The sequence below is a fragment of the Ceratosolen solmsi genome, unplaced genomic scaffold (genome assembly GCF_000503995.2).
Source record: "Ceratosolen solmsi marchali unplaced genomic scaffold, CerSol_1.0 scaffold39, whole genome shotgun sequence".
Taxonomy (NCBI): Eukaryota; Metazoa; Arthropoda; class Insecta; order Hymenoptera; family Agaonidae; genus Ceratosolen; species Ceratosolen solmsi.
Window position 1 is genome coordinate 809,865 of NW_011948433.1, and position 20,153 is coordinate 830,017.

At 40.1% G+C, this 20,153-nt stretch overlaps 1 protein-coding gene across 3 annotated transcripts; it reads right to left on the reverse strand.

The window, feature by feature from the left end:
* Positions 1–554: 554 nt before the first annotated feature.
* Positions 555–18,577, reverse strand: LOC105364462 (ankyrin repeat and BTB/POZ domain-containing protein 2). 3 transcript variants are annotated; one of them, XM_011502385.1, is made up of 14 exons: positions 18,435–18,577; positions 6,000–6,207; positions 5,170–5,415; positions 4,533–5,012; positions 4,131–4,461; positions 3,800–4,029; positions 3,525–3,727; positions 2,817–3,273; positions 2,448–2,728; positions 2,107–2,372; positions 1,763–1,986; positions 1,398–1,691; positions 1,144–1,326; positions 555–877 (listed from the first exon to the last, which is right to left on the reverse strand). In XM_011502385.1, exons 2-14 carry the CDS (start codon positions 6,120–6,122, stop codon positions 683–685), a joined length of 3,513 nt encoding a protein of 1,170 aa, XP_011500687.1. In that variant the 5' UTR covers positions 6,123–6,207; positions 18,435–18,577; the 3' UTR covers positions 555–682. The 3 variants fall into 3 exon arrangements, with proteins under 3 accessions (XP_011500687.1, XP_011500686.1, XP_011500685.1); XM_011502384.1 differs by lacking the exon at positions 18,435–18,577 and adding an exon at positions 7,920–8,195 and having other exon boundaries at positions 1,781–1,986; XM_011502383.1 differs by lacking the exon at positions 18,435–18,577 and adding an exon at positions 7,920–8,195.
* Positions 18,578–20,153: the final 1,576 nt, after the last annotated feature.

The window sequence follows — 20,153 nt, forward strand, 5'->3', positions numbered from 1 at the left end:
CAACTTATTAATATTGCTCCGAATAAATGACATCAAACAATAACCGTATAAACATTAAACGATTCTTCATATACTTTTAAATGTATATGTATATTTGTACACATAGATCGTAAAACCTTGTAACAAAAATACGCTTTGAATCTTAATGTTGAGCAGGTCTTATCTCGGCCGATCATTGATAAAAAAAAAAGAACGAGAGCTTAAAAGTAGGCGAAATTATAATCAAAAAGAGGCAAGAATTTTATACTTTGAGAACTTGGATTTGCATCGATGATAAAAAGTACCAACTAATGAATCTTCTTTTGTATATTTCAACGTGAAAATACTAAAAATAATTGAGCACACACACACATGCAATTATACAATAATAAGTGAATGCAATTTGTCCTATTATTGTTTTGATTGCATTTATAAGTTTATCATATTTTAATGAGCCATTGTAAAGAAAAAAAAAAATTAATAAATAAATAAATAAAAAAAACTACAAATAATTATTTTTTTAATGTATCTTTACATTGAAATTTCTTACAACTCAGAAATTATAATGAGCATATATAAAAGAATTACGTAAAAACTTTTTACATCGATAAAACTCAGTCGAAAACTTAACATTGTGAGTAATGTTATAATAAATACTTAAACATCGCAATAAAAAAATCTATTCAAATAGTAGATCTTGAGTTTATTTTACGCTTTGCGGTCTTCTGGCTTTTATTCTAGCTTGTAATGTTAAAAGAAGACCAGCAAGAACATCGTGATTTGGTAGTTTTTTAGCAAATAATAATCTCTTTACCGAATCATCATACGTAAGAAGTTCTACCATATTTTGCAGCAAAAATCCTTGACAGTATTCGAGTAATTGTACGGCATTATAAACCTAAAAGCATATTTTAATACAATTGATTATAATTGAAAATGTCTGCACTATTTCAACATTAACGGTAAAATAATATGAGCATTTAAAACACCGCAAACGTATGTTTAAATAACGCCTGAGAGTGCTCGACTTATTTACTATGTGCAATTATGCCAATATTATGGGCGTTTAATGTTTGTGCAAAAGTCGTCGTACCCTTTTCGTTGCAACATATCATATTCAACACCAATAACAAAATTCAGAATAACATTTGGAATGGGTATTACCTTTGCATGAATGTACATGGACACGATATTGTCGAGATCAACCATCGCGGAACATTGTGCTTCGCAGAAACGTAATAAGCCGTCCAACTGGAAGAAATTTGCAGCCGCCATCAATTCTAGAACGTCGCTTTGATTGACGTCTAGCGTCGCGCATCCACCGTGATATAAAAATTCCATGACCAACTTTAAAGCCGATAATTTAAATTAAGCATAATGATGATGATCATAAATAATGCAAGACTATGTCACATTACCTGGAAAATATGGTATCGAATATCGTTAATTTGGACAATAGGTGGATTTCCTTCGCACAGCTTGGAACTCAACATATTTCTAAATCTCGGAGACGATGTGACGAGAACGATCTTATGACCATAAAACACTCGGCCTTCCACCCGGAATTGAACGTCACTCAATTCTGGATTATTAACGAACTTTGGATCTATTCTCGATCCACTCGATAGAGTCGTATCTCGAATCGGCTTTATCGGCTCCCAGCCAAAACAGGTACAAAATATATCCGCTAATAATAGCGTCGTACCTTCCTTCTAAAAATAAGTACCAATAATTTCGTCGCATATGCCTCGCTAATGTTAAAACAAAATCCTTCGATAATTACATTGTCGATCGTAGATACCTTGCTGTATCGAAATATATTGAAGAGTAAGGGAAGGCATTCTTGAACGAATTGCGTGGAATAAAGGTCGGGGCAAACTTGAAGGAAGTCGTGCAAAAGCTGATCGATGACGGAATCTATTCGCATCTCGTGGGCTGTAGAGAGGCTGTGCATCCAGCAATGCAACGTCCACGGAACTGCCAGCCCTCGCAGCTCCATCGTTATGTCTGTAACCCGATTGGCTATCGTCAATTACCCCATAGCGATAACCCATCGATCTATCGATGCTCCATACGGCATCCGCCCAACCGCCAACCAGCCAACCACATCGATATTACGCATATTACCCAAATGATTGCACTCGACACTGTGATACATGGCCTCTTGAAGTGCTTTATTTTGAACTTTGCTGAATACCGGCTCGTTACCATCCCTCTGGCTCCCCCGGTCGTCCAGTCCGTGCTGCTGCACCGTGCCCGAGTTACCCTCCGCGAGTATCTCCTCCAGCGACAGCACCTCCTTCTCGCCTCGTCTAGCGGAGAAATTGAGCGGATGGGAGAGCAGCTGGTGCAGGCAGCCCCGCTGCCCGTGCGCCGTTGCCACGGATATAGCGCTGTCAAATTTTCAAACAATTATTAATTTCACGCGGTCTTAGGACCGCCCGCTCACCGTCTCAACATCGCAATACCTGTAGCAGCCGCGCTGAGCCGAGCCGGAATAGCAGAAGGTGTCTTTGACCAAGGTGAATAGAAAGGGTTGGGCCCCGTGAGCCAACAGCAGCCCTACCATCTCGTTATTCCCAGAGGCGGTGGCCGCCTGTAATGGAGTTATCGTCGACTTGTCCTCGCTGAGCTTCGCGCCACCCTCCACGGCCGCGCCACGCTCCAATAATATCCTGGCGATGTTGCAATGGCCTATGAGGGCTGCATAAGTCAGTGCTGTCCAGTGCTGAGTCTCCGCATAAAAACCCTAAGAGCGTTTTTTATTAGGCAGAGCTGTTGAGGCGTTCGAGATATCGAGGGTAGTGCGGACGCGAGAGTGAACATTGCATCATTACCACTGGGCTCGTTTGCGACTGATAATTGTTATTCTGATTGGAAGTGCCGCTCAGCGAACCCGAGGAGGCGCTGAGATTCGCGCACTTGTTGGGGCTCGGTGTCGAGGACTGGCAAACGATGCTCCTCGAATTCGACGAGCCGACGATTAAGGGATACCTCGTCGGTGTTACGGAGGACTGACTCGCCGCTGGAGCTGGACTTTCGACATTGGGATCGGCACCTGCGTCTATGAGCGCCAGCACGGCGCTTTCGTTCCCGTTGATGCACACGAGCATGAGCGCGGTGAAGCCACTGTCGTTGACCGTGTTGAGTTTCGTCGCCGGCAAAAACGCCAGTGCCTGGGATATCAGCTCGGGTCGACCGCTGGTTAACAGCTTGAAGGCCATTTCCAGGCTGAAACGGCGAACGTACTCCGAGTCGTCGATTCTATTCGAGCTAATGGTCACCTCGTCGGAGCTGAAAGCACGACAACGATTGTGTGTGAGATGCAATCGCCTGATTAGCCTTCGAGTTCATTAGCCATTGTCCCATTACACCCCCGCGGATTACAATAACGAGAGCGAGTTGTTCCTTTCGTCTTCCCCACCATCAAACCCCTCCCTCCCCAAGGGCGGCCCAGAAGTTGCTGCGTGCCGAGCTTACGGAGCCGATATCCGTTATTAATGTCGTCAATAGCAATTGGTGGAGTGCAAGTGAGATGGTCTAACCAAATAAGCCTGACGGGGCAGTCGACACCGGGTAGTAGCAGCCTCGCTGCCTGGCCGATGTCGTCGTGGTCGACGAACTGGGCGTGTCTGTGCTCGGCGTGAGCACTCGCGACCCGCAGCCACTCGACCAGCGGCGGAAGCACGACGTATGCCCGCTCGTAGGCCAGCTCCTGGATCCCGGAGCCCCGCTCGCCATGTTCCAGCTGAAAGGACAATTGGGAGCTTAGGTGGAGCGCCGGGGATGTACTGGGACGAGCGACGGGGCACTCGAATACCTGAGAGCAGCGCATGTAGTAGAAGAGAGCGTTAAGGGCCTTGGCGGTGAGGGGCAGTAGACATCTGCCGGAATGAGCTAGTTTCGTGACGAGGTCGACGAGCTCTTGCATGGAGCCGACGCAGGTTGTGAGGAGCGAAGGCTCGAGGCTCTGGGCGTCCTTGCCGCTGCGCGACGAGCCCGAGGAACCGAGGGAGCTGACGCTCGCCCACCGCGGCATCGCCAGGGCCCCTGTCAAAGAGAACGTGAGCTTGGGCTCCGCGTGCCCACGATTTTCATAATGGTGGCGGTGGTAGGGACAAGGGGGGGCGTGGAGTTGGGGGATGGCTTACCCGAGGCGAGCCTGCCAGCGTTCAAGTGGGCGTAGGGTTGCAGGAGTCCCCAGAGGTCACCGCTGTTGGCGATCGCATGCTCGAGCATCGTCGCGGTGAGACTCGCCTGGGGCTCGCTCGGCACGCACTGCAGCACCATCTCCTCGAGGAGGTTCTCGATGCCGGCCGCGAGGTAGACAGCCGCGTACTCGTGAATCATGCGACCAAGCCTCACGTCCGACATCCAGCGCAGAAAGCGGCCCACCGGCAGTTGAAGGCCGGAGCGCGAACCCTTGGACTGCTTCAGCTGGTCGCCGGAGACCGCGAACATCGCCGCCGCCCTGAGGCAGGCCTGATTTGATGACGTGCAGATCATTAGGAAGTGCCGTCGGTAGTGGCCGCCGTGGGCCCGGACGGACGTACCTTAGTGCAGGAGTCGGCGAGGGCCGGGCAAAGTAAAATCTTGAAGGCGCTGTAGACCTCGTGCTTGCCACAGAGTCCGAGTGGCTTGGCCAGCCGCTGGATCTCACGGCCGACTCGGACGAGGGCGCGTTGCAGGAGATAGGATAGTCTCGGGACTGTCTCCATGGTCACCTGGGCCATGTGGTCGCGCGTCCGTCCGTTCTGCAGTACTCGCAGCACGTCATGATGAGTCCAGGGGAGCTGCTGGAGCTCGACGAGCCGATTGTGCGAGTCGACCCAGACGAACTCGTCGGCGCTCGTCACGTTGGTGTTGATGGTCTCGAGACTCGAGTGACGCATCAGCCGACGCACCGCGGGCTCCGAGCTCTCGGAGCCGCTCAATGACGAGTAGGTGGAGGTCGAGGTGTGCGAGCGCATCGTCAATTGCTGGATGGCGAGCTTGATGTCCTCGAGACCGGAACCGGACCAGGGAACCTGCAACTATCCAGGCGGCTTTAAGGGCTGATCCCCGTCCGGATGATGGGCCACGGCACCGAGTGTCGATGACTCGGTGATTCAGGAGGAGGAGGAGAAGGAGGAGGAGGAGATAGTTGAGGAGAGGAGTCGCGGAGGGGACGCTGAGCAGAGCATGAATTACCTTGGCGGGGATGGCGCGATGTCGATTGCGGCTCTGGCCGGTGCGGTTCCGGCCGTTTCTCTGGGTCACCGACGCCGAGAGTCGCTCGTCCTCGGGGACGCTGTTGAGCGCCTGTGGGCTGTGTGTGCGGTGCTGTCTGTGAGGCGGTGAGCTGCTGCTCGTGTGGCCTCCGGTGTCCGACATGCTCGCGTGACCCGATGAGCGGTTCTCGTCCGAGGAGCTGTTGCCCGTGCATTCCGGCCTCCGCTGAAAGCGCATCGGCCAGATTATTGACGGGAGACCGCGGATGATGATGGTGCGAACACTCGAGATTCGGTCTATTCGTACCCACCATCGCGGTACCTCTCTCTCACCAGCCCGATAATCCAAAACTTCCTAGTTATTCAACTAGGCACGTCCCTACCCAATTGTTGCTTTTCTTGTTTTCTTTTTATTGATTTTGTTTTTTTTTTTATCATTATTATTAACATAAATATACTATTATTGCTTTGCTCTTTGGTCGCTCATGACATCAGAACTTCCCGAAATCTGCCGCTCACGTAGTACTAATCCGCGGCTTTACCGGAACGTACGTGCATTGTATTATCCAAAGAAGCGCGCTCGAGTTATTGTCGTTAGTGATAGATGACGTACTCGATGGATTGATTAATAAATGTTTATGTTAAGATAGCGCATGGATACTCGTGCACTCGGTGCTTCTATCTAATTGGCTCGTTGCCAAGCGAACAAAAAAACGAAATGAACGACTCGCGCGCGTTGTGCGTGTGGGAAAAATCAGCATTTTAAGAGCGACAATCGTTAATAGTGCAGATAATGAGAAGAGAGCGAACCTGAAGTGCTCTTAGCTCGTGAAGGCTGAGATGATGATGCTGTGATTGATGGGGATGATGAGCGGTGGGCGTCGTCGGCGTCGGAGTTGGTGCGACGCTATCGGTGTCCCGCTCGGCTATCATGTGTACGGCATTAATCTTTGAAGAACCATTTGTGATGTCGTTCGTGTATGTAGGGACATACAAGTCACGGTTGCCTCCACTTGGCCTTTAGTAACATTTATAAGACAACATTAACGTTTTAATGTACGGCCAATGATTCCGTTTGCTTAAGAATTTTATATGAAGAACGTCCCTTTCGCAATGCTACGCTCTTAAGAATATAATTATTCTTATAAAGAAATTATTTTTCATGATCTAACTCGGTGAATATTATGATTTCTTATAAAGGTACATTCTCGTTGTTATGCTTCTTGACGCCATTAATGATACGCGCTTATTGGTAAGGGATTCAATCGGGAGAATATAAAGAATTGGCTCTCATTACGAATACTCGCTATGGTAAGTGCAGATGTGCTTGTCCATAATTGTAACGCTATCATATCGTGATATTGAAATTTCAATTTAATATTTTAATCACACTCGTACAACTCGATCGCTTGTATCATATCGATTGTAAAGTATAAATTATCAAATATCATAGTAATTCTATACACATTTAAAGCTATTAGACTATTATTGTCTATATTACCAAGAGTAAAAATTTCTGTGCATGTTATAAAACATTTGGCTTTCTTAAAACAAATTAATGTGTATTTAAAAAGAAGAATTTATTTCTCGAAGATTTATATGATAATAAATACAAGATTTTAATACAAGATACAACCCTAAAGATATATCTATGAAATTATAAAATTTTTTTTTTTAACCTATCTATATTATTAAGATATTTAATTTAAATATATATGTAATTTTTAATTCAACATGACGATTAAATGCAATAAATATTATTGTATAATCGGCAGTTTTTAATTTTTATACATAGATAATGTAATGTGTATAATTTATTTAAACAGAAAAATAATGTTCTTTGTGGTAATTTAAATTTTTTCTCAATTAGTAGCACTAAACTTAAATAAATATTGACATGTTCTTTCTAGTTTCTTACAGCATTCTATGATGATTTTTTTTTCTTTATCCAGGCTACAATTATCTTTTAATGAAGTATTTTTTTCTCTTTCTTTCATTTCATTATACGTAATTTCAAAATACGTAAGGAATTATTAACTAGCATTTTTGTTCACTAAAAATATTAATGATTTCAATAATAATATCAATGATAATAATAAAAATAATAAATGAAAATATAAGAAGAAGAAGAAGAAGAAGAAGAAGAATAAAGTGGAGATTAAAATTTTCAGCTTAAATTTATCTAAAACTATCCAGCGCGTGTGGATTATTAACCCTTCTAGAGAAAATCATTCGATCGAATGAAATTAAGTGAGCCATGAGGGGAGAATGATTCGGAAGTGTTAGTTATATTTTCATGAAATTCATGGGAATTTGACATGTGGTAGCGATTTGTCGGTACGCACAGGTGCGTCACGTGGTGTTGGGGTTACGCAAATAAATAATACTACTGGACACGCTTTCGACGAACACATTTACTCGACACCGCTCATGTCTCTTTTTCTTCCCCCCGCGACTCGAGTCGCCTTGTCAAATAATAACCCGTAAAAAATACACTTAAATCCTCGCACTACACGTAGAGCTCGAGGATACCGCGCAATTGTACTCGGCACGCTAGAATAACTAACTTCAGGATTTCTTTCAGCGATGAGCTATCAAATGAAAACTCAAAGTGACGGAAAATTTGTTACGCTCTTGAAAGGATAAAGCCTCGAGCAGAATTGCGACCCCATTACACGTATCGGGTGACTAAATCACCCAGGTAGGCGCGGAGGGTTCGGCGTGGATTACCCGCGCAAGCGCCACTGCTGCACGAAGCTCCAGTCGGCCTTGAAGCCGCTCGTATCACCGGGCAGTGACCAATACTCCTCGAGTTTGCTCTCCTCCTCCTCGATCCGCAGCACGTCCTCCCTGCACGGCTTTACACTCACGACGATCTCGCGCACGACTTCCTCGGGCCGGCCCTCCAAGGCCTCTTCCGTCTCCTCTCCCATCCTGACCTCGGCCTCCGACCGGGTGGAGACCGCGATATCCCCGGGTGGCGACTCGCGCTCCCTGCGACCCGTGTCCCCAAAGTAGACGACCGTTCTATGCTTGGGCTCGGGTTCCGGGTCCGAAGCCGCTGCTTCTTGCCATTCCTGCGTGGGCGCAAGGCTCACGAGGGGCAGCGCCCGACGTGGCACGAAGTTACCGAGGGATCCGGTGCTCATCGCGACTGAGCGCACGTGACTGCGCGCCCGGATACACGCCGGAGGTGCGCTACACGCGAGACCGCTTCCTAGCGACATATGGCGGGATTGGCTCGCGCGGGGTAGGAGAAGCCAGTGCTCGCTACTTCTTACTTACTTTCGCGCTTCCGCTCTGAGGCACTCACACTCTGGCCCTTCCCTCGCACGTTTTTCCCATTATCCGCATTTTCCGAGCTCACTCTCGATTTTACGGGTGCGCGCGCTTTGGCTGGCTTTGACCTCCTTCGCTACCGCAATTCCCTCGATTCGCCCTCTCTTCTTCCTGCACTTTCTCAGCGTTAATTGCTCGTCTTCCTCAAACGAGCACTGGTGCGCATTCTCCTCCACCTCCTCGCCACCCTCTACAGGCTCTCCCGCTCTCTTTCTCTCACTCTCTCACTCTCCTACTCTCTCACTCACTCACTCTCTCACTCTCTCATTCTCTCTCTCTCTCTCTCTCTCTCTCTGTCTCCCGTGCTCGCCTCTCCCCCACACCAGCCAAAAACCCTCTCGGTACATGTAATTTCGTCTTTAATTTATATTTTTTCAGACATTCGCGACGATTTCGACCCAACTCGAGTGGCTGATTAATGCACGATTTCGGAATGATAGTTAGTAGACGGGAAACTCGCATGAAATAAAGCAAAATGCTCTTTCCATTGCAGAACTCACTACCATTGAGTTACTTAAGAATGATGTACTTCCTATGTCCTGCTTACATCCTATATTATACTCCCAACGATTGTCCGAGCCCAGACCCGTGACGGGGCACCGTCCCGCAATAACTATTATATTATCGATATTATTATTTTTGTTACTCTCACGATTATTCATATATAAATATATATATATACTCACGCACATGCATGCTTTCATAGCTTTTGCGTGCGTGCAATGTGCAATCTTTTAAGACTTTTATTCGCTTCAAGAAACTTGACAATACATGGAGTTTTAAAGCGAAATGCTTCCACTTTTTAAAATGTTCTTAATTTTCAATGATATTAAAAAAAAAAACAAGAAAAACGAGCAAATTGAACGTACTGACAAGTCCAAATTTCGTATACGTTTGTGGAAATTTTCGGATCAATTTGCATTGGATAGAATACAATCACACAGTGCGTGCAATTTTAATAAAATAAAAAGCATTGCAATAACATTAAACACTTGCGAAATTCCAAAATAAATGTTCCGAATAACAAATTTACTCCCAAACTTTACAATATACTACAAAAATACATATGCAATATAGTTTATAATAATAAGCGAATCTTTCAACAACTCAGGCACTCTTGTTTAATCGTATCAGTAAGACTTTGTATACTTTTCATCTTACCACTTTTTTTTAACATTGTTTTTTTTTTTGCTTCATTTATCACGAATAATAATAAATGCTTGAGTGGTAAGATTTTTAAATTGGCACAAAGTGAATATTAAGAGTGGCCGAGAAGCGAATCATAAGCGTTCGTTTACAAGTACAAATCTTATAGCGACTAGATGGCCGAAGGAATAGCATTGCGTACACGGCGCCTCGCGTCCTTTGTAATCACCGAGGGCGTCGATGCCCCCGCATTGTCTGTGTTCACACGGCGAAACTCCGGTGTCAAGGGAGACTCGGCTTCCCCACCGCCAAAAATCATGTTCATCTTTTTGTCTTTCCGTTAGGTGTGGCAACAATGACCTCCCGGCTGCTGGTCATTTATTCCTTTTTTCCTTTTCATTCATTGACGCAACGATGAATGAGACTCTTGTGCCGTGTACACTCTTCCCTACAAATACCGTTCTGTACACTTTTTTAATGCATTACATCCGAGTCAGTTTTGTGGAGAGGGGGGCATAGTGAGCGTAAGTGACGTCTGTTTAACTGTGCGAACAACATTGTCGATAAACTTTCGAAAATAATATATGCGCTTTTGATGTAACTGAGAACATTACATTTGTCAACAATGAATAGAACGTGAAAATATAAGCGACGGCATAAGCCTGGAGTTTTCATTGAAAATGACTAATTATATATTTAATAAATATATATTTAATAAACTAATGTGCGTATAAAGTAAATTTTGTAACAGGCGTCTTTTAAAACTCGCTTACTAATTACAAAAATATCCCAAGAAGCTCGAAAGATGCGCACAAGTTGCGCGTGACACTCTGATTATTAACGACTTTCATTTCTCTCTCTCTCTCTCTCTCTCTCTCTCTCTCTGTCTCTCTCTACTTAGGATATTACGCAATAGATAGGTTATAAATTGATAAGATGAAAAAAAAATTATATGCAAATATATTTCACTAATAAACGGCACGTCATTGAGTAAATGTCATTAATGGAATAAAATAAAATAAAAAAAATTAAATTAAATTAACAGCGTACCTTCGGAATGTGATTTTATGTCATCAGAGTCAATTTTACAATTACTAATCATATAACAATCTAAAATTTGAATTGCCTTTATATTAAGATCGATTAAATTCTTACAATAGAGCCTATCAGGATAACAATAACTTTCCCTTACTTCTGAATAATAATCCAGAGAATTCGAAGATTCTTATTATTAAAAAAAAAAAGTAGCCTTATTTTTGTTTTATTTTGTTTTGTCTGTCTGTTCATTTGTTTGTTTTTGTTGTAAAGTAGATTAATATTAAATATCTACTACCTGCCAAGTAGTTTAGATTTGAAAAGCCATTCGTGTCTCGGTACATCGTCATTGCGCCTTCGGTATAATATGAAATAGAAAATGACTCGCTGATTTCGTGTGAAAAAGAGAGCAGGCATACGCACTCGATGGCTCTTAATTAGTCGTCTGAAAGTCGCGGAGATGTAAGACAAGGAAAGGGAAAGATCATAGAGGAAAGGAGAGACAACGTTCCTAATATTATGGGAACCGGGCGATCGAGATAATGCGCGTGGGATCAATTGCACCCAGCGAAAAGTTGATTTAGCCCGAGCGCCATGCCGACAATTTAGGCTAATGGCTCTTTTCGTTTCCATCCTTGTGGCGCTCTCTTTCTTCCTCGTTTATTCATTATATTTAATAATGCCGATATTTAAGGGACCGTGAATTTTCAGAAGGTCGCGAGGCACATGTTGAACTGAAAACACTCGATTAATTGCCAAGGCATTCGGTAGAGGTGGGATATTTAAGAGACTAAACGAATGAACGGATGAGCAGTTTTGCAGCTGTATTCTGTCAAAATAAATCTGATTGTCCATAGTCTCAGGTAGATTTTGAAATTTTTATCGAAACTGTAAAGACTTTGTTCAAATTATACTTAAAGAAATATTGATTGTTCAGTGCTTTGATTGTAGATAAGAATGTAAAGCAATTTCATGCTTCTTAAAGACATGTTCAAAATGGATTTTACTTAACAAGTTAGATAATGATAATAGTATGACAATGTTCTAAATAGACACATCTTATTAACGCTTATATTTTCAAAGAATACACGGACTTTTCACTCGTCGGTTTCCTATCAAAAGCTTTAGTGCATGGAGCATTAACTTTCGTTTTTTTTCAACGTTATAACGGGATTTTCACTGTCTCCGACGTTTCTTCTCTACTGGTATTATTAACATAGATGAGAACAAATTTATATTAATGGAGCGGATAAGGTATTATTAAATTCATTTCGCCCCTCCCACCCCTGTTTCCTTCTAATTACAAGGTTTCGAGTGAATAAAAATTTTAAACAACGACGCTTACGTTATAAACGTGCACTTATCGAATCATCTTACCTTCTAAATTGCTACTATATCATTAGCGAGTCCGAGTGTTATTTTCGTGTATCAAAGTCAGTTTAATTAAATAAACATACTCTTAATGGACCAAAGAAAATAATATTAACTAAGCAAATGCAGAAAAAATATGATTTTAGTAGACGCAACATTGCTCGAAGATTGCTATATTTCACATTTGTGTTTAGTAGTAACTAATTTACGGGCAAAGATAAATTTATTTTAATTTAAATTATTCTATATTATCTGAAATCACATCTTTAGTGCTAGTGTCTACATAAGATTCATCTTAACTATTATTGGTTAAAATTTAGTCCCTCGTAAAATGCTGAATACAACAAATTTACGACCACGAAATGTAAAGAATCGTTGCGTAAAAGGCATAGGCATGCATGGGTGCTTGTAAGCATGTGCTCGCCCGTGTGCCTACACACGCAGAAATTTTTAAACACGCGAGTTTTCGGGTGACCCGTGATCCTTATCGAATCGAACGGAATCACGATAATAAGACATAGTGTTCGAAGTGCGACCTACGATTGTTATCACAGAGGGCGTCAATCACGAAATTATTTCTTCTTCTTCGTTTTTTTTTCTTCTTTTTTCTTTTTTGTATCTTAATTCAGAAATCCCAATAGGAAAGAACCTGAGATGGAATCATAGTATTTGTATTGTTAACTAATTCGGCTCTTCAATGGGCGGGGAGTGGGTCCGTCGGGGGGGGGGGGGGGGGGGGGAGAGGACAAAAAATAGTATGAAATGTGCAGGTTGAATGCATCGACTGCAATTATTAATGGACAAGAAAAACGACATTCAACAAATAAGATCGATGCATATGTACGAACACGACAAACATTTATTACATAAGTTGCACTCGATAATTACAATAATTCATAAGAAAAAAAAAAAAATTCAATTAGATCTAGAAATCATAAGGCTCATTATTGTTTACATTGAAAACATATTTTTAACGTATTTCCTGACTATGCAATTACATCCATTACATACAAGCAGTGAAAATATAAAAGTTAGCGTAAATTTGTCATCTCGTACAAAATGATTTAAATGAATGATTTATACACGATACGAGGAATGTGCTAATAATAGTATTTATAATTAATAACGTGTCATAGAGACAGAAAATAATACATCACGATCGATCATTTGCGCTTATGGAATTAAATAAGAATAAAATTCATTAACAATTAATTTTCAATTAACGTTGAAAGGTGAATTTAAATGAGGAAAATACTATTTAAAATGAGAAAACAAAAATAGTCATGTTAAACGTCTTATTTATCAGCGATATGATAACGAGATTTCCACGGTAAATTTAAATTTAAATTTAGATAAAAAATTGACAAAACAAAATGAGCTAGTCACTACTGAGTCTTGCAACAAGACCACCACTTAATACATACAAGTTTCGCAGCTCCTTTCACATGAATACCATTCATTATAACACGGCCATTCACGTACGCGTATCAGATATTACATTAAATTTCGCATAAAATTTGACAACGAAGCTATTGTGGCTGAGTACACATGTTTCTTCTTGAACGACATCTCTGTTAGGGCGACGTGAAAAGAGATTGAAGCAGCCGGCAGAAAAGCGAATGGAAGTTGTGCGTAACTGCGGTGAAGAATATAAAAGTGGAATTGAAGGGATTCGAACGTGGTGGCGAACGCGAGAAAATACGGGACCAACGTGTTACAAAGTAGAGAATTGCAGCAATCGTCGTCGGTGTGACTTGTAAATACGTACGCGAAGTAGTCATTGATGGAGGTTGCGCGGCACAAAAATAAATCCACTCGAAAGGCGTGTCGGTTCACGATTGGCGAAGTCACGATCTGTCTCAATTTCCTCGATCGTTTACACACCTGAATTTGCAAGGCAGACGCCATCCAGCCAGTTAAATTTCATCCATATGCCCCCGCCGTTACTCGACTCCACCTCGAGTCTACCATCTGCCCATCAAAGCCGTAATGACGAAATTTTGCCGACTTAGCTTACAAGGACTCAGAGCTGAGAGGCCGTGGAGATGACGAGCGATTACAAAGCTTAGGATCGAATTCGATTGTCCAACTGAGCAAAAAAGAAAATGGACGGCTATCCTCCCGAAAGATCGAGCCATTTTTGTTGGAGCCGTTTTGTTATTTGCTAATTAAGAACCGTAGCGAGCGACACGAGCACCATAAGGGAGCGAGCCATAATTTCTCTATTAACATCAATTACAATGAGCGTGCAAAAAGACGAAAGAAAAGCGGCCGAGTAACATTTTGTTTCAACTTCTTATTCCCTTTAAACAAAGTAATACATCAATCAAGAGGAAGTTCCTCCGGTACGCATCGGTTGCAGTCAAGTGGAAAAGGCTGAAAAAAGCCCGACGATCCGAATGATCGGAGGAATTAATGGCATCGCCTAGAAGCGAAACAGGTCGAGCAATTAAACTTCTTTCGATGTATTTATTTTTTCACTCTGCTGGAAAAAATAAACGGATTACGGGTGCTGGAATGGGAGGAGAGGGGGACAGGGTGAGCAGGAGAGAAGAGATGAAAGATATGCAAAAATAACTATTGTGTCCTTCGATATTGTGAGTGTCGATGATCTATGAACTTTGTGTAATTAACGTTGATTGCAAAATGGCTGGGCTAGGCTACTTTTCGAATTTAATTTTCAAATATTAACGCACGATAATAAATAGCGTAATATATCGTTTGTCGGTGCTTTAATGTTATCGTATAATTACATTTAAACGCAACGTTACAACAACAACAACAACAACAACAACAACAATTTCATGCAATGTAATAGGACGTTTAATCGGCCGTTTGTTGTCATCAATATTTATATAAATATTGAAGTTGAGCAACTCCGAACAAAATGGAATTAAACGTTGCAGGGGAAAAGCTATTAAAAAGCACGTTGCCGTTCAACTGAACTACGTCGACCTTTTATCTATCCAATCATCCTCTCCGATATCTCATCTCCAATAATCTTTATGGGTGATATGTAAACCAGTCACCCTATGCATAGACGTAATCCTTTGTCTCGTTCCTACACATGTGTAACCCAATAGCTATTCCTAGTATTTATGATGTAAGAAATTCAAATGCAAGAAATTCCATTAGATTTTCTATGATTCTACGATCTTTGATTATACAACAATGATGAGAAAATCGTTGCCCACGAATTTCTAATACCGCTCAAATAAAAGCTTTATTACGATACTGCTAAAACTATTTATATATCAAATCTTACCGAGAGATAATCGTAAAGAAACTTGATCTCCGTGCATTCTTTATGCCTTGAAGAAATTAGATATCATCTCAAATGCTCGATCACCAAACAGTAATGTTAAAATATTTTGAAAATCTTTTTCTTAAAAATTGTAATCATTTATTGTGCATTAACGATTGGACATTAACTATTTTTACTCCTCCCTCCCCCCTCTCAACGTATCGCCCCATACCTCCCCCAATCCCTAACAAACATATTAAAATAATAATTAAAAGCATTAAACGTAGCATTAAAGATTTAGACATAATATAAACAATTATTTACAACGTGCTTGTATGCATGGGAGAAAAAAGATATAGAAAAAAGAAATAGAGAAAAAAGAAATAAAAGAGACACTGGTAAAACTTTCCTGTCAATTATAATTAAAAATTGTTGGAATATTTGATAAAATCCTGTATTGCATGTGTTAGCCAGTTAAAATTGTTGGATAAAAATAGGCGATACAGCACCGAATGATCTAGATAGTCTAAAGCTATGTATTTGACGTGTTCGCTTATCGTAGATCTCAGAAATGGAAAAAAAGACCACTGTCAACTATTAGCAGCAATTAATGAATAAATTACGAACGCTTATTTACTATGTTTATTGAACGGCGTTACATCGTAACGATTGCTGATCGACGTTTTTCATCTCCTCATTTTTGTATTAGGAGATCATAATTGTTCGATGTAAAATTCGAATCTGTTATTTTCGCGTGTATCATTCGTTATGGGTTACGTGATTATGCCCAACAGGTTAAAAAATACTAATTAGCATTGATACAGAATGTATACAGTCGTTTCATAACACATGAAACCAATAAACTCGAATGGTTCATTGTTGAAATACGCTAACAGATTATTTTTCATTTTTTTTATTTATTTATTTATTTATTATTATTATTATTTTTTTTTTAATTTTATTGAATATTTTTTCTACTTTAATTCATAACGTATAGAAAATGTATGAAGCACACTATTACGTTTACACATTTTTCAAATTTATTACTTGACTGGCATAATTTATTTTTCCTCAGACATAAACATATAAAAAAAATGATGTCTTTTCACCATACATATTACATAAATAATGTGACTGCTTATAACGAGGAAAGTAGATTTTGATCATGTCTTGACAGGTGTGATTTCATATTTAAACTAAATTGTCTCGTTAAAAAACATTACTTATTTTAAATTTATCACAGTTATTTGCACTTTGCTTGAATTTTATGATAACGTCGAAATATTAAGTCAACAATAATCAACGCGAATAACCAAGAATATTAATGATAATGAATTAAAATGTACGAGTCCATTCGTATATTATCATTATTTTAACAAGTTTTACATCCAGTAGCTAAGCAAGAATCAATTGTTATCAATTTAATAAGTACATTTGTAATATTGTAACCTACAACTTAGAATACACAATAATATTAAATTATAGATGTTAGATTTCGAAAAAGATATCAGCAAGTAAAACGACTACTTACCGAAATACGATTAAAATCTATTTTCTCGGTATTATACGCGCTTCTATAAAAAGGAAAATTATAATTGTAAGAATATCAGTGTCTAACAATAACTGCTTGTAACGGTAAATTGAAAAAAGAAAAGAAAAGAAACATCGGCAGCTTTGCAAAATTTACGAGTATGTACTTCCGTATATCGCAACAATATTTTTAATGTTTATGATGGATTCTTTATAATATGTTGAAATTGAAAATGAAACGCTATGATAGCATTTGATCTACACTCAACTTGGCCATTTTGTCCTTACTTAATCTATCGCAATATCGTAATCTATTGTTATAAAAGTCATTTATATAGATGGACTTTTAATAGATTACGTTATTCTTTAAGAATTGAAAGTAAGAATTTTTTTTTCATTACAATTCATTTTCGTCACATTTTTTATGCTTGATGTTCATTAAAAATAGAAAAATCAACATATAAAATCATTATCGTATAACCTTCAAAAGGAATACAATAATTACGTATTTTCAACCAAATACGTATGATTTTTATAACCTGTATATATGTATATATGTATATATATATATATATATATATATATATACAGTTTTACAAAAAATTAACAGTCATCCGTCTGTTAATTTAAGAGGTAACGTTTTGACAGGCCCAAATAATAAAAGTCTACGCACGCGCAAATCTTATGAGCCACGAAAAAATTTCATTTTAGGGTTGTAATATATATTCTAAAAAATATATTAAGTTTAAATAATTGAATTTTTTATGATTTTGCTATAGATAAAATTAATCTAAAATTTTTCAAGCGTTTTTGAATCCAATTAACCAAAAACTGTTTACAACTAAACAATTATTATCGATATTATTGAAAATTAGATAAAATAAACAATCAGTACAAAAGTTAAGAAGTAAAAAAAAGTATGAATTTTCAATTTCTAAGGGATGTAGCGATCGCAGTACGACTGAGCTGCAATCATTTTGCTACGTCAAATGTAAAACATAAAGGTTCTTTATGAATAAATTAATCCCAGGTTTATAAATAACGAAGGAAGCACAAGCTTGAAACAATTAAGAAACGAGTCGTTCGTTAGTGTTCGGGGAAGAGGATTAAGCGCCGTGGATCGGAGCGGATATGCGAACGGAGTTTCATACATCACGATAAAAGCGGATAAAATACAGTGAAGCTTCTGGCAAAGCTAACGAAAAACAGTGAGCTATAGAGTAAGTAGTTGGGGAGGGGGAAGGGTATGAGAGGCACGAGGGCATAAATAATTTGTCAAATTTGAAAGCGTTGGGTCGAGGCGCACGTGCATACACTTTTATAATCATTAAAGCTTGTCGGGCAGTCGGCGCGTTAACTTTCGGGTACCTCGAGGTTTTACGATCGCGAATTATGCGAAGCGGCGGGCCCGCTTCCGAAATTATTCGCCGAGGGTCGGCCGGTCGTTCGCCGGTCGTTGGCTCCTCTGGCGTAATTATCCGATCGTGAAATTCAGTTTGCGAAGACGAGGACAGTCCGAATTGGGATAACCTTGAATCGCAGCCCGGCTACCGTTCGGCAATGGCAAGGTGGATAAGAACCTGCGGGGCTTCGGCCTGAGGATCTCATGATCCGGGTCGGGAATGCAGACACTAAGACTCAGCGGGGCTCCGTAATGCTCCAGGGTCTCGGGTGTACCAGATCGTTGCTGTTGCTGTAGCTGCTGCTGTTGTTGCTGTTGCTGCTGGTGGTGGTGGTGTTGCTGCTGATGCTGCTGCTGCTGCTGCTGCTGTTGCTGCTGTTGATGGTTCGACCCTTGCTGAGGGAGATCGGAGGGCCTCGAGCTTGCCGGACACGTCCCTACAAGCATGCCCATCTGTTGCTGAAGTGATTCCTGATGCCGTTGATCATCCATCTTTCCCTTCTTTGTTGCGATTAGTCGCCCAGCCAGTGGAACTCCTGCAAATTCATATGCAGATATTTTACTCTCTTATGGTCTTATGCAATAATCTATCTGTCGACGGAGTAAGGCGAGCTCGGTATCTTCTACGTAACACATTTAAAGAAGTATCGATTTTCCTATAGAAATTGGTAGCTTTAGAAGTATGCTGTGTTACACAATACTTTGATTAGGTAGGAGGTGCAATTTTACGTACGAATTTGTAAACAAAGATTGAATTTTTCTTCGACCTAAATTGTAATATAAATTATCGAAACCCTTAAGAACTCTACGGATTGCATAAGAATTATAGATAATTTGTCTCCGTTTAAAATATAAATAAATCAACTATATCTATAGGAAGCATTCATAGCTCTTTCTTATTAATGTATCGATGTGATTTAATCTCTTGTATTTAACCTCTTGTACTGCTAAATCCCTTCTCTATTATTCTTACATGAGCACAAACAAAAGTCTATTCTCAAGTTTGTTAACATAATCGATAATAATTATTTTCGATTTTTGCTCGTTCGATAATATTACGTTTTAGCGAATGCTCGTGTAGCCATAATTCTTGTCCGTTTGATTATAAATTGATATGGCCAATACAAAGTACAATACTACATCTGTCTCGCAATTTATACATCCACTAACAAATTCACTTTGCCAATCAAACTAATTTAATATTCATAATTTAGTGCAAAAATGTTTAGAAAGTTAATTTAATTGCATGCAAATAAGTTTGGCCTTAGTGAGCTTTAAAAGAGACATTACACTGTATGCGTAGCTGCGAAAAGTAGAAAGTAAGGCACTTCACCGTCGTGAATATGTTATTATATGCTTGATGTGAAACAAAGAGGCTCCGAGGGAATGCGATCATTATCTCAGGCTCGTCGTTTGATAAGCTAACTATTCGCACTTTCGATGCATTTCGCTTTTCTCGTCTCTTCAACATCCGACGCATGAACTATAAGTTATATTCGATGTACGAAGAAATATTTATTATTTCAGGTATGAGAATGATTATCAATATAATAAACTTTTATGTAAAAGTTCATTACGGAAGTCAAATATTTTTAAAGATTGTAGACACGATTTGAGGGCAGACCTAAAGTAATAAAGTAATATTCGCGAAGCTTTGGTATCGGGCAAGGCACGAGAGATTTGATCGACCAGTTTGTGCAAGCTCTCAACGTTCTTCTATTCTTTTAATTGTTATTATTATTATTATTATTATTATTATTATTGGTATTATTATGATAATTTTTTATTATGATTATTCTTATCGTTATTTAAAATTGAAAAATCCAAATATTTTTATAAACGTGGAGATAGTATTATAAAGGTTATGATAATCTACGATGTTGTTAGTAAAAAAATA

Coding starts and splice junctions, on each gene's coding strand:
- LOC105364462 (XM_011502383.1), bottom strand. CDS start 8,122: ATGGGAGAGGAGACGGAAGAGGCCTTGGAGGGCCGGCCCGAGGAAGTC. Junction 4,462..4,532: donor TCGCCGACTCCTGCACTAAG/GTACGTCCGTCC, acceptor TCATCAAATCAG/GCCTGCCTCAGGGCGGCGGC. Junction 1,692..1,762: donor AGGTATCTACGATCGACAAT/GTAATTATCGAA, acceptor ACTTATTTTTAG/AAGGAAGGTACGACGCTATT.